This window comes from Rattus norvegicus, chromosome 6 (genome assembly GCF_036323735.1).
Source record: "Rattus norvegicus strain BN/NHsdMcwi chromosome 6, GRCr8, whole genome shotgun sequence".
In the NCBI taxonomy this organism is placed as follows: Eukaryota; Metazoa; Chordata; class Mammalia; order Rodentia; family Muridae; genus Rattus; species Rattus norvegicus.
In genome coordinates this window covers 8973919-8989784 of record NC_086024.1, presented here as the reverse complement: position 1 = coordinate 8989784, position 15866 = coordinate 8973919, and the positions used below count along the sequence as shown (strand labels likewise).

The 15866-nt window shown below is 38.0% G+C and overlaps 1 protein-coding gene across 44 annotated transcripts in view; it reads right to left on the bottom strand.

Moving 5' to 3' along the window:
- The window catches only part of Nrxn1 (neurexin 1), a 1146022-nt gene that overhangs the window by 1087597 nt on the left and 42559 nt on the right, over positions 1-15866 (bottom strand). The window contains exon 3 of one of the 44 annotated variants that reach the window (XM_063262439.1): positions 5555-13901. The exons of the other annotated variants lie outside the window; for them this stretch is intronic. Coding sequence (XP_063118509.1) covers positions 13876-13901 — 26 coding nt within the window. The 3' untranslated portion in view covers positions 5555-13875. Of the gene's footprint in view, positions 1-5554; positions 13902-15866 lie in introns of those variants that run through there. 44 annotated transcript variants of the gene reach the window in all.

The window sequence follows — 15866 nt, the reverse complement described above, 5'->3', positions numbered from 1 at the left end:
CTTGAAGTATAATCAAGGCTCTCCTGTGTCATGGCTCTGTTACTCTTAGAAATTATTTCTACAGAAAACATTAGGTTACAGACTTAAAATACAATGACAATAACACTTATGTTAGTAATAATAAAACCTTCTCATGGGTGGATAAAAGAAACAGACAGAGCAGAGCAGAAACTTTAGCACCTCCATTGTCTAAGTAACTCCTGCCCTGAGTTTCTGTATGACTTTTTCATTTTTGCACATGATCCACTTGAGAAAATCAAACATACATTTCAGATTCATTTAATGCTTTCAACAGTTCATTACAGATAACAATAATTATCACAAACTTATTTATTTTCTCCACTACCTCTCTACTATTTACTTCACTCATTATCAACTTTCAGCAAAGCAAAGCAAAGCAAAACAAAACAAAATCCTGCACATAGTGTCCAGTGATGCCTCAGCTCTCTGAACACCAGCACTGCCAGCCCATCTCTGCCTGTGCTCTCCTGTCTCTCCTTTTATGGTTGACAAATTAACTCTTTACCCACCAGACTTTGTGGTTCTTCTGGGGCTTACTTAGAATGCACATCCTGCCTGTAATTCAAGAATTTTACTCCAGAGAAGATCAATCTCTACATTTAAATAATAAGTTTTCTTTGTCTTAGCTTATTCTCATGAACATTTAAAAATGTATCTCATATTTTTAAAGGCTACCTATTTCATGTTCTATGTCCCTTGTCTCAATTGAATCTTCATATTTTCTTCTAGCCTTGCAACCCTTGGCTTTTGCTCCATTTTTTTTACTGGTGTCTTTAAGGTCACTAAACTAAATTTTATGACGACGAGATCACATTTCTCTCTGTGTCCCATCATCACAACCTTTGCCCTTCACCTTCCAGTGACATTCCGAATGCCTGGCTCTGGCTCTTGCTTCTCTGTCAGTTTTAACTTAATTTGCTCACTTTCTTTTCCTACTTTGGCTCTTGCCAAGTCTACAGACATACCAAGCCTAAGCCTTTCCCACTTCCTGCCCTACCTCTCACACGTCTTCACTTAAGGGCCATTTTCTCTCCTACACACAGTTGTTTTCTGCTTTTTAGTGACAGTCTTCCCAAGGAACCATTTAGAGATAAACAGATCACTTATCACTAATTAACGCAGGAGTAAATTGACCGTTGGGTTTTTCAAAGTAAGGTAGAAATCATAAGACAAGAAAGCATTCGTTGTTTTGATGAACTTTGCTTCTATAGTTCCAGACTAGAACAGTGCCTAGCACAAAGCATTCCATCTCTCATATTTGTACCTCAAATGCCTCATCCATAGTGGTTGTCTAGTATATGTTGGCTATGCTTTGGAGTTTGTAGTTCAGATAGAATGGACGTATTTGAATGTTTCCAATTTCTGGAGGCCTGAAAGTCACAACTGATCTACATTATCTTTGTTTCTAAAAATTGCTTGCTTTACACTTTCTTTTATTAGTAGTGTAATGATTTTCCCTAATTCAAATAAAAATATTTGAAAAATTATAATGTTTCATTTGGGATATACAAAAACTGATTCAAAATTAATAGTGCTCAAGATATAGAAAATACAAATTTCTACTTTATGCTCTCTTAACATATTTAACAGGCAGTTTATACCATGGTAGCAAGGCCTAATGTAAAGGCATAGTAGACAGAGAGTGTACTGTTGAGAAACAAGTAAGGAAACAGAAAATAATAGAATCCTAACATGTGCTTCGCAGATACAATATTTCAGGGGCTAATTAAATTTTTCTTGAAAACACTCAATTCTTCTTTATATTTAACATATTGAAATGCTAAGTTTCAGACAGTTTCCCAAGTCTGCTGTCATCACATGTCCTCGAACACATGCAACACGTATGCACACGCTCATGCATACAGCTTTCTTGTTTCTAGTGCCTCTTTATTTTGTATCACTATATATTTGGTGTGTACAGTGACTAGTTGCATAAAAAGTCTTTTCATTTGAATATATCATGTACTCAAAGAATTTCTATCACTCCTTCCTTCCCCAAGAAACTTTCATTTACACTCTCATTGATATTTTATGTGTGTAAATGTATCTATATAAAATTAAGATACTCAAAGAATACAAAACATGCAATACTTTTTTCTCAGTCTGGGATATTTTGGTTAATATGATTTTATTTGTTACTATGAGAAAATATCTAACTAAAGTAATTTAAATGGGGGAAGAAGGACATATTTTGGGTCTCCTTTCAAGGCTGCAGGCCATCATGGTGGGTAAATCATAGCAGGAGCTTGAGGTGACTGGTCACCTTCTATTACAGTCAGCAAGGCAAGAGGGGTGAGTACTGATGCTTAGCTTGCTTACTCTTTTATGCCATAGGAAACTATTGCAAAGAATAACAACGCCCTCACATAACTGTCCAGCATTATATAGATGCCGATGAGCCAGTTTATAGGGTGATTGCTTTATCCCATTTACACTTATATTTAAAATTCCATTTCCAGTGCTCACTGTGCCTATTATTTTCAATACACCATTTGGTTGAAGCTATGCAAATATATATTTCTCACAGAAATTATCCCTGTATTTGAGGTCCCAATAAAAAAAGATGAGAACATATTATGATGTCTTAAAACATGTTTATGTTTTCACTAAAACAATGGTAAACACTCTGTAAAACATATCTAACGCATACACATAAAATAACTGCATAGATATTTATTAGGTAACAGACAATTTTTCAGGGCTAATAGTTTTCAAATTGCAGTTCTAAAATCATAATCCCCAACTGCTGTACTATAAACTTAGTCCTTTACTTTGGCAGTCAGACTAAACATCTCCATTAGCCACACTCTGGCAATATCTCTAATGGGAAGCTTTGTTTCAGTTAAGAGAAAAAACTGACCGTAATAGCTAGTGGTACCAGTCAGTAGTCTGGGACCCAGAAGTGATTAAAGCTACATCCTCATATTTGCAAGTACCTGCCTTCTCACTCAGGAATATGTTCTTTTGGCTCTTTATTTATTTATCACATCATTAATCTCATGCCAAAATTTTACAATCTCTTAACCAAGTTGTCTGCTTTATTCTAATATTTCCCAGCATTGTTCTGAATGAAAGTATTAAAAATAGGTAGAAATTAATATTCCTTGTGAAGGGAAATTAACATACAGTAGAGTAAAACCATCGACTCTTCCAACATATCCTTGAGTTAGATCTGCCCTTGAGGCAGAAAAAAAGTTAAATGTGGAAAAGCACACACTCAAGCTATAACCATGAGTGATAATTTTATCACTGGTAATTTGCATGACTTCTGAAGTTTTCAAAGTTTAGTGGTAACATGAGGAGCATTTATCTTAATTGACTTCCATACAATTACAAAGGATGGGTGTAATGAAACCTTTATCATAGAGGTTAATTTATAATTTTAGCATTGTAAAGTTTTGTCATTATCCATGCTATTATTTGCAGAGTCCAGGAAAAAATGGATAGAATCGTGGATATTCTGACTCTCTAGTTTTCTTATTGAAAACACTTGAGCTCTGTACACTGAAACTGCCACTCAACGTGAGCATACAGAGTGAATGAAAAACATAGTCCACCCTCTTGAGATGACAGTCCTTCCTACTCACTGGAGACAAGACAGTGCACTGTCATCTCAGAATGATTCCAGTTTCCCCAGAAGAGAGTAGAGAAAGCAGTACAAAACTCTTCAACAAAAATTTGCTGGTTATTCAAACTGTTATTCTTTCCCCTCACCATGTGGATACAGTTTGACTATTTCCATAAAAGCTATGGTGATTAATAAGGACTTTTTGTATAAAATGCGAGGTCAGGGAAAGGAAATGAGCTTCTATCCCGCATTTTTCTCATTTTGACTGTAATTCACTCCCATCTACAGGACACATGCTTTGCAGATCTGAGTCTTGAAAGGCAAAAAGGTACCAGTATCTGGGCTTGTGCTTTTTCAAGCTTACTCAGCAGGACTGAAGAAAAGAGGTCAGAAATTGTGCTTAAGTAACTGCAAAGAATGACATAGTTACAAGAACATGAGAACCATTTCACTTGCGAAAGGCTGCCCCATATCTGCTGACTGTTTAGTTTTCTGATCTTAGAGGCTCTTCATCAGTCTAAACCCTCATGTTCTTATTCTCAGTCCAGATCTAGAAGAAATCTCTTTTGGATCAACTTAGTTCTCTCAGACTGTGACATGTGTTTACAGTGACATAGAAGCTATAAGACCATGGGCCTTCAACTTCCCTCATATCTAACCTATAAAATATCAGCTTCTCCATTTCCTGCCAATGTTATATACCCATGTGGACAGGTGCAACTGGTTTGCTCTGCTCTATGCCACTGCATTTTGGTCACTGAATTCAACATCTTCCTGGGTTATTATGGCAATGTGAATTTTAAACCTCTGAACTTCCACAATACTAAAGATTCATGACTGTCACTCAGAGGACACCATCATCTTTTATGCACAATTGTAAAGCAGTGTAAAAATTACATAGAAGAGCTAACCAGAGAAATGTATTAACCACAGAAGTGCTAACCAGAGAGATGAGTCAATACCTCAAGACAAAGACAAAGAATTCACACTACTATGAGATGGTTCATGATCAAAAACGCAACATGAAAAACGGGCTGAAAGGCATGGCATAGGAGCAGTGTGAGAAAATCGCATTTTGTAATAAAGATTTTGTCCATATCTTCCCTTGACAAGAGATCTGTCTATCATCACTTTTTCCAATTTGAGACTAGGTCAGTATGGTTTTTTTTTGTCCTAATGACAGTGTTCTTTGCCTTATGGAAGCTTAACAACTTTATTTTATTTTTAATTTTTATTGGATTTTTAAATTTACACTTCAAATGTTACCCCCTTTCACGGTTTCCTGACCATAAACCCCGTATCCCATCCTGCCCCAGTCTTTTTGTTTCTGTCTTTTATACTCCCCAGTGGCATCTCTCTGTTCTAAGGAGGAAAGGAATGACTTTGGATAACCTCTTCCATGTAAACGTTTTTGTGTCTTTTCTTTTTGGTTAAAGGATAAGCAGGTGGACAGATGAACTTGGTCTTCCTCTATGACTCACGGTGGATGGACCCTAGGTTTTCTTACATTTTGGAAGCTGTGTCCTTAAAATGTTCCCTTTAGCATTTAACTCACAGACTATAAATTGGCTATCTTAACAGTTCCCATATATCCTTCTGGGATACTTTGAATATACAATTATTATTCATTTATGTTTTGGAGGGAAATGGTCTATTAATACATACACCAGGCTATTCCTTCACGATATGATGTGGTACACAGCTCACAGATGCAAATGATGATAAGTCCCATGAAACTTGATGAAAACTAAGCACCATGTGAATTAAAGTTGTAAGACCAGTTAATGTTCATATTAATAGAAATGAAACCTAAGAACTTCCTCTCTGTATGTCTTTTTTTTACTGGATATTTTTTATTTGTATTTCAAGTGTTATCCCCTTTCCTGGTTTCCTTTCTATAAGTCCCCTATCCCATCCCCTCTCCCCCTGCTTCTATGAGGGTGTCCCCACACTCACCCACTAACTCACTCCCACCCCCCTCTCCACCCTGACATTCGCTTATACTGGGGTTCCAGCCTTGACAGGACCAAGGGCCTCTCCTTCCATTGATGCCCAACAAGGTCATCCTCTGGTACACATGCAGCTGGAGCCATGGGTCTGTCCATGCGTGTACTCTTTGGATACAATCAGGAATTGTAAGCCTAAATACATTTGTGAAAGTTGAAGATAGTATACCACAAGCAGCCATCAATTAAATGTCATTTTAAATGTCCTAAGTGAGTAGGCTTTCCTGCATATCCCAGGGATTCCCGCTTAAAACAGTCTAGAACAACTCAGAAATTCCATTAACTGCTTTGGAAATTAAAAAGGATGCTAAGCAAAGGTCAAATGTGCCTTTCAGTTGGAAGTTAATTATTTAACGGGCCATTAGAAATGTTCAAGGAATAACTTAATATTTGTAGAATTAACTCTTTTTAATTGAAAAAACTGCATAATAGACTTATGAAGCTATCATAGTTAATGACATAAGCAGTAATTTGTGAAGCTCAATATCCTTTGTCCCATCAGCCATGATGGGATAGTTCATTATCTTTAAAACTACCACATATAATCTTCGTCTGAGGCATGCCAAGCTTCTGTGAGCAGCCTGATATCCTAGGGGTATCCTGGTATCCATTCTCCTGCTACCTCTCCTGCCCACCTTAACAAGAATTGTGGATCCTCGGGGAGGGGCTGGAGATGGGGGCTTATGAACAGGAAACCGGGAAAGGGAATACCATTTGACATGTAGGTGAAGAAATATATCTAATTAAAAAAAGAATTGGGGATCCTGAACTATACAGACCTGCTGACCTGGAACTATGACCACGCAAGGACACCCACCTCAGCTCTGCCATACCAATATCAAAAAGGTATCAACCCCCACTCCATGATTATTACAACAGGAACATCCAGGGTCAAAGCCATCAAGATGCCTAAAATCCCTCAAAGGAAAACAGTCAACAAATGCCAGGGCAATTTAACACCTCCAAAGCACAACTGCCCTACTGCAGCAAACCCTAGAAATCTTAACACAACTGAAGCACAAGAAATTAACCTTAAATTTAATCATATATAAAAGATAGAGACCTTTGAATAGGAATAAATCCCTTAAAGAAATACAGGAAAATATAATCAAATAGATAGAGGTCTTTGAAGAGGAAATAAATACCTTAAGGATACACACGAAAATACAATGAAACAAGTGAAGGAAATAAATAAAATTGAGCAAAACCTGAAAGTAGAAATAGAAGCAAAAAAGAAAACACAAACTGAGGGAATCCTGGAGATGGAAAACATGAGGAAGAGAAGAGGAACAATAGATGAAAGCATCACCAACAGAATATAGGAGATGAAAGAGAGACTTTCAGGCATAAAAGATACAACTTTCAAAGAAAATGTGAAATCTAAAATACTAATGACAACAAACATTCGGGAAACCTGGAATGAAAAACCTAACCTAAGAATAATAGGAATTAAAGAAGGTGAAGGGTCCTAGTTCGAAGGCCCAGAAAACATTCTCAATAAAATCATAGAAAATTTCCCCAACATAAAGAAAAGAGGCCTTTAAGCATACAGAAAGCGCGCGCGTGCACACAAACACACACACACACACACACACACACACACACACACACACACACACAGTAGCAGTAGCACTACCAGTATTAAAATAACAGGAAGTATCAATCACTAGTCATTAATATCTTTCAACATCAATGAACTCAATTACCCAATAAAAAGACACAGGCTTAAAGAATGTATATAAAAACAGGATCCATCATTCTGCTGCACAAAACAAAAACAAAACAAAACAAAAAAGAAAAAAACCAAAACCAAACCAAACCAACCAAACAAACAAATAAAAAAAACCCAACCAAACAAAAAACACCTCAGGAATAAATAAACCTCAGAGTAAATGACTGGAAAAGAGTTTTTTAAAAAAATGGAATGAAGAAGCAAGTTGGAGTAGTCATTCTAATATCTAATAAAACAGGCATTCAAACAAAATTAACCCAAAGAGACAGGGCAGGGTATTTAATACTTATCATAGGAAAAATCAATCAAGAACATCAACCACCATGACCAAGTAGGCTTCATTCCAGGGATGCAGGAATTGTTCAACATACAAAAATCCATCAATGCCATCCACTATATAAACAAACTGAGAGAAAGAAAATCATACGATCAACTCACTAGATATAAAAAAAAACCTTTGACAAAATCCAACTCCTATTCATGTTAAAAGAATTAGACAGATCAGGGACACAAGACACATGCCTAAACATAATCAAAGGAATATAAAGCTAGCCAATAGCCAAGATGAAAAATGGAGAAAAATTTGAAGCAATTATACTAAAATGAGGGACAAGACAAAACTGTCTACCCTCTTCCTATTTATTCAAAATAGTACTTAAAGTTCTGTCCAGACCCATAAGATAATTAAGATATCAAGCATTTACACAATGGAGTACTACTCAGCTATTAAAAGTAATGACTTCTTGAAATTCTTAGGCAAATAGTTGGAACTAGAAAATATCATCTTGAGTTAGTCACAAAAGAACACACATGATAAGTACTCACTAATCAGTGGATATTAGCCCAAAAGCTCAGAATATCCAAGATATAATTTACTGACCACGTAAAACTCAAAAGCTCAAACACATGGACACTGAGGACAATTTCCTGAACAAACACCAGTGGCTTATGCCCTATGATCAAGAATTGACAAATGGGTCCTCATAAAACTGCAAAGCTTCTGTAAGGCAAAAGACACTGTCAATAGGACAACATGGCAACCAACAGATTGGGAAAAGATCTTTATCGATCCTACATCCGAGAGAGGGCTATTATCCAATATATACAAAGAACTCAAGAAGTTAGACTCCAGAGAGCCAAATAACCCTATTAAAATGGGGTACAGAGCTAACAAAGAATTCTCAGCTGAGGAATATAGAATGGCTGAGGAGTACCTAAAGAAATGCTCAACATCCTTAGTCATAAGGGAAATGCAAATCAAAACAACCCTGAGATTCCACCTCCTCACACCAGTCAGGATGGCTAAGATCAAAAACTCAGGTTATACCAGATGCTGGCAAGGATGTGGAGAAAGAAAAACACTCCTCCATTTTTGGTGGGATTGCAAACTGGTACAAATACTCTGAAAATCAATCTGGAGATTCCTCAAAAAAATTAGACATTACATTCCACTTCCTGAGGACTCATCTGTACCTCTCCTGGGCATATCCCCAAATGTTGCACCAACATACATAAAGACACATGCGCCATTATGTTCATAGCAGCCTTATTTATAATAGCCAGAAGCTGCAAAGAACCCAGATGCCCTTCAACAGAGGAATGGATACAGAAAATGTGGTACATCTACACAATGGAGTACTATTTAGCTATCAAAGACAATGACTTCATGAAATTCATAGGCAAGTGGATCAAACTAGAAAATATGTCCTGAGTGAGGTAACCCAATCACAGAAAAACACAGATGGTACGCATGCACTGATAAGTGTATGTTAGCCCAAAAGCTCGAATTTCCCAAGATAGAAGTCATAGACCACATGAAGCTCAAGAAGAAAGACTTCCAAAGTGCTGATGCTTCACTCCTTTTTTTTTCTCTTTTTTTTTATTAACTTGAGTATTTCTTATATACGCTTCACTCCTTCTTAAAAGTGGGAACAAAAGTACTCATAGGAGGGGAGACAATATTGATGAAGCTGAGAAGTGCATGCTGACAGGAGCCTGATATAGCTGTCTCCTGAGAGGCTCAGCCAGAGCTTGACAAATACAGAGGGCAATGGTAGCAGAAAACCATTGAACTGAGAACAGGATCCCCAATGGAGGAATTAGAGAAAGGATTGAAGGAGCTGAACGGGCTTGCAACCCCATAACAACAACAATACCAGCAAACCACAGCTCCCAGGGACTAAACCACTACCCAAAGACATGGAGGGACCCATGGCTCCAGTTGCATATGTAGTAGAGGATGACCTTGTTGGACACCAATGGGAGGAGAATCCCTTGGTCCTGCCAAGGCTGAACCATCAGTTTAGGGAAATGTCATGGCAGGGAGGTGGGAAGGGGTGTTTTAGGGATGGGTATCACCCTTATAGAAGAAGGGGATGGGAATGGGATAGGGTGTTTATGGATGGGAAACCAGGAAAGGTAATAACATTTGAAATGTAAATAAAAAATATCCAATAAAAAATTTAAAAAAAAGAAAGACAAAAGTGTGGATGCTTCAGTAATTCTTAAAAGGGGGAACAAAATACTCACAGGAGGAAATATGGGGACAAAGTGTGGAGCAGAGTCTTAAGGAAAGGCCATCCAAAGACTGCCACACATGGGGATACATCCCACAATCAGTCACCAAACCCAGTCTCTATTGGGGATGCCAAGACGTACATGCTGACAGGAGCCTGAAATAGCTGTCTCCTGAGAGGCTCTGTCAGAGCCCGGCAACTACAGAGATGGATGTTCTCAGCCAACCACTGTACTGGAATAGGGTCCCTAATAGGGGAGATAGAGAAAGGTCTGATATAACTGAAGGGGTTGGCAACCCCATAGAAAGAACAGCATTATCAACCAACCAGACACACCAGAGCTTACAGGGACAAACCATCATCCAAAGAGTACACATGGACAGCCCCATGACTGCAGCAGCCACATATGTAACAGAGCTTGTTGGATGTCAATGGGAGGAGAGGCCCTTGGTCACATGAAGGCTCCATGCTCCAGTGTATGGGAATGCTAGGGCAGTGAGGCAGAATAGAGTGGGTGGGTGAGTGGGGGAGCACACTCATGGAGGCAGGATGTGTGGGGTTGGGATGGAGGTTTCCAGAGGAAAAACCAGGAAAGGGGTAACATTTGAAATGTAAATAAACAAAATATCCAATTAAAAAAAAAGAAAAAGAAAAAGAAAAAAGACCCAAGTGAGGATACTTGAATCTCTCTTAGAAGGGGGAACACAATAGGTATTAGAGGCAGATAGAGGGACGAACTGGGTAGTAAAGAGGATGGGAATGAGAATGTGGGGTTAGAATCAGGTGGGGGAGGGACAGGAGAGATGGGCAGATGGCCATGAGAATGAATGGAAATTTGCAAGTGATGGGGGTGGGGAGGTGGTAGGCATCTCCAGAACAAGACAGAAACCTTGAATATGGGAGTCACCCAAGAATCAGTGGGGCAGAGGGTGACCCTAGCTGAAACTAAGGATGTGGAACCTGAAGAGGCCACTTCCTATAGCCAGGCAGGAACCCCAGTGGAGAGATTGGGACATTAACCCAGGTACAAACCTTTTAAGCCAAATTTAATCCTCTCTAGCAGAAATGCAGGGATGGGGGTTGAACAGAGAATGAGGGAATGAACAACCAATAACCAGCCCAGTCTGAGACCCATCCCATGGGCGAGCACTAATCTCTCACATTATTAATGATATTGTTATGCTTGCAGGCAGTAGCATAACATGGTTGTCCCATGAGAGGCTCCATCCATCAGACTGAGATGCAGATGCCCACAGACAAAAAGTGTATAGAGATTGGGGAAACTTGTGGGAGAATAGGAGGAAGAATTGTGGCTCAAGAGGGGATAGAAACTTCACAGAAAGACCAACAGTAAACTAACTTGGATCTTTGGGGCTCTCAGAGGCTAACACACTAACCAAAGAACTAGACGTAGGCCTCCCCACACATATGTAGCAAATATGCAGCTTGGTCCTGGACAACTGAGTGAGGGGCTGTCCCAAAAGCTGTTGCCTGTACATGGGATATGTTCTTCTAACTGGGTTGCCTGTCTGGTCTCAGTGGTAGTAGTTCGCATGAGGGGAAGAATCGAGGGAGGGGGTTACCAGGAGGGAACGGTGAGTAGGATGTAAAGTGAAAAAAAAATATATATATAGTGATTAGTTATGTAACTACATATAATTAAATATAAATATGTAATTTGTATTTAATAAAAAAACAACAAAAATGAAAAAGCCAACTAGCAGATATATAGAGAGAACGAGGTTGAAATCCTGAGTGTGCATATAAAGTGCCTTCCCTGTATCTATTTTATTAGCATAATTATATTCATATTTTGGGGTCAGAGATGGGATTTTTATTCAATTTTCCACAGCAAAAAGGAATTCCATTTTCATACTTGCATACAAGGCATTTAATATGCATTCAATCATATTTTAACATGAGCAGATACAATGTTATAATAGTAATATAAAATGTATGATGTTTTAACTATTCCATTATGTCAACTTTTCTATAAGTCACAAATTCACTGAAGTATATCTACATATACAAACATATGCATATTTATATCTACATGTGTTTCAGAAAAATGAAGTGTAAAATTGTTTACTGTTATGCAGGAAAATTTAAAGTTTAAATGAAATAAAAAATAATGGAAATAAAAATTTTATCAGGAGAAACATTATACAGCTTGAAATGAACATAATCGTGCTTGTGGTGCTAGCCTACCCTTGCCCCCTGATGACATACTTGCTGGGGTCTGAGTCATGCTATAGTGTGTGTGTGTGTACATCATTTGAACCTAGCTGTTAAAATTGTGTACTCCCAATGGCTGTCTTGTGTCCCTTCACAATCTGCCTCAATCAAAAAATAAGTTACATGATATACAAATCAGCAAAGCACATACTGCCTGATTCGAACATGGTTCGTTATGAGCAACACTGTCTTTCTTTTGTTCTTCTCCCCTCCCCCCAATGTTAATGTGGCAGGAGATCAGAGAAAGACAAAACAATACCTAAAGCTAAGAAAGTTGATATTGATAGTCTCTTTTGGAGACCATTCTTGTGTTGCAGCACACTGGTGATCAAGTCATTTCGTCATCGGTGGCCGAACATCAAACTGAAGCATATTTTTCCTTAGTAGAACAATAATATCCTATGTGTCTCTACGTTTTTTATGAGAGTTCCACAACACACTTTTATTTTAAATACATTGAAAAATGTATAGGAAAAAATGATGCTACCAACATTTGAGATGCCAAAACTGTTAAAATATTATTGTCAATCATTCTGAAGACTAGGCTGTGAAAACTGTTGCAATACTGACATATATTAGATAATTATTTTTAGATGGATGGAAGTTTAAATACTATTCTATAATACATTTTATTTTCTCAACAATAATAAAATAAATCTGTGACAAAATTATACATTTTGTGATTTGTATCAATTTTCAAATTGTTGCTCAATTTACAATTAATGACTATATCACAATTCAGAAAAACAGTTGTATCAGCCACCTAAGTGCTTTTCTTCTTTGATGATGTTTTTCATTTCTATATTTAAAATGTATAGGTTGGGGATTTAGCTCAGTGGTAGAGCACTTGCCTAGCAAGCGCAAGGCCCTGGATTCGATCCCCAGCTCCGAAAAAAAATGTATTTTATTGTTTTGAGTATTATGATTGGCTCATGCACATGTCAATAAACATTTGCTATAAGAATAGCTAGATAAGTAAATAAATAATTAACATAGGTTTCCTTTAATTACTAGGTAAAGACTCAGACACATTTAACAATCAAATTGAATTAAATCACTTAATAGATGATTTCTGAATGGCTTCCATTCCAGGATGCTTTCCTGATACACGTGACCTTATATATTGCCAGTGTTAGTTTAAGGTGATGATATATCTAACCACATTTCAAATACAGCAAAAGAAGATATTACTAATGATTAAAGAAACATGCAACATCATCCTTTAAGTTTAAATTATTATTTTATTTCATATATTAAGTCTATAGAATTACACTGAAAATACCTTTTCTTTATATTTTTAAGGGCATTGTCATAGATTTTCTTTTCTTCCTTTTTATTGGATATTTTATTTATTTACATTTCAAATATTATCCCCCAGTTTCCCCTTCAGAAACCCCCTAACCATTACCTCCCTCTGCCTGCTTCTATGAGAATGCTCCCTTACCCTCCCACCCACTCCGGTCTCCCTGCCCTGGCATTCCCCTACACTGGGGCACCAAGCCTTCATAGGATCAAAGGCCATCCTCTGCTACATATGTGGCTGTACCCATGAGTCGCTCCATGTGTACTTTTTGGTTGTTGGTTTAGTCCCTGGGAGTTCTGGGGGCTCTGGTTGGTTGATATTGTTGTTCTTCCTATGGGGTTGCTCCTTCAGTCCTTTCTCTAAATACTTCACTGGGGACCCCATGCCCAGTCCAATGGTTGGCTGGGAGCATCCACTTCTATATTTGTCAGGCTCTGGCGGAGTCTCTCGGGAGACAGCTATATCAGGATCCTGTCAGCAAGCACTTCTTGGCATCAGCAATAGTGTCTGAGTTTGGTGTCTGTATATGGGATGGATAAGTATATAAGTAAATCATAAGTATTGTGGGGTTTTCCAAAATTGCTTCAGTAAGTACCTACTGGCATTTATGCTAGTTACCACATAGAATTTATAAAGCCAAGAGCATAATCTTATATGGCCATCAGTATATTATGTGATGACAAAGAAAGAAATATAAAAAGTAAAAGATGTCCTCTCCAATATGAGAAAAGACTGTGTAGTTAGTTCTCCAGTTGAAATTAATGGATGCAATATTTACAACAGCTATAAGAAGACAGAACTTTCTCAACCACAGGCAAGCTGACAGCAATTCCGTGCCTACACCCAGTACAGGACACAGTACAGTCTTATTTAACAAACATCTTGGTTCCAGGTTTTCTCGGTTTTGAAAACTGGCCAGTTATTCACAATGAAATCAGAACAAGAATTCAGATGTACAGCATATAAGAAAAAATTACTTTGACTAGTGATGATTATATTTTCAGCCATAAATTATTTCATACACTGATAGAGTTTACCAGTGCTTACTCAAGTGTTCTAAAGGCTATTTCTACAATGTGGAAAGTCATATACAAAATTACAAATGACTTATACTATATTTCAGTTATAAGTGGCAGTGAATCTTATTCATTGCCTACCAATACCAATGGTCTATCTATTCTCCCCAGCTATTGGCTGCTGCCATTTTTTTATTGCCAATTAAAATTAACTAGGGGAAGGTTCCCAGAAGCTAAGTGCAGAACCTCTTCTAAAACAGTTTCCGAGACCCAAATTAACACTAGAATATAAGTAGCTATAGACATCACTTTTTTGTTGTTTTCTTTTGTTTTTTAATTGGATTTTTTTAATTTACATTTCAAATGTTATTCCCTTTTCCAGTTTCCCGGACAAAATACCCCTATCCAATCCCTCCTCCCGTTCTTCTATAAGGGTATTCCCCTCCCCATCCACTCCGCCTTCCTGCCCCCCCCATTCCCCTACACTGCCACACTTGGGCAGGACCAAGGGCTTCTCCTTCCATTGGTGCCCAACAAGGCCATCCTCTGCTACATATGCAGTTGGAGCCATAGGTCAGTCCATGTATAGTCTTTGGGTAGTGGTTTAGTCCCTGGGAGCTCTGGTTGGGTGGCATTGTTGTTCTTATGGGGTTGCAAGCCCCTTCAGCTCTTTCAATCCTTTTTCTAATTTCTCCAAAAGGTGTCCCAATTTCAGTTCAGTGGATTGATGTTAGCATTCGCCTCTGTATTTGCCATGCTCTGGCTGTGTCTCTCAGGAGGCATCTATATCTGGTTCGTGTCAGCATGCCCTTTTTAGCTTCATCAGTCTTATCTTGTTTTGGTGGCTGTATATATATAGGCCACAGGTGGGGCAGGCTCTGAATGGCCGTTCCTTCAGTCTCTTCTCGAAACTCTGTCTCCATATGCCCTACTATGAATATTTTGTTCCCCATTTTAAGAAAGAGTAAAGCATCCACACTTTGGTCATCCTTCTTCTTGAGCTTCATGTGGTCTGTGGATAGTATCTTGGGTAATTGGAGCTTTTGGGCTAATATCCAATTATCAGTGAGTGCATATGATCTGTGTTTATTTGTGATTGGGTTATCTCACTCATGATGATATTTTCTAGTTCAATCCATTTGCCTATGAATTTCATGAAGCCATTGTTTTTGATAGCTGAGTAGTACCCCATTGTATAGATATACGACATTTTCTGTATCTAGTCCTCTGTTGAAGGGCATCTGGGTTCTTTGCAGCTTCTGGCTTTTATAAATAAGGCTGCTATGAACATAGTGTAACATGTGTCTTTGTTGTATGTTGGAGCATCTTTTGGTTATATTCCCAAGAGAGATATAGCTAGGTCCTCAGTTAGTGGAATGTCCAATTTTCTGAGGAACATTCAGATTGATTTTCAAAGTGGTTGTACTTGCTTGCAATCCCACCCACAATGGAGGATGTTGCTCTTTCTC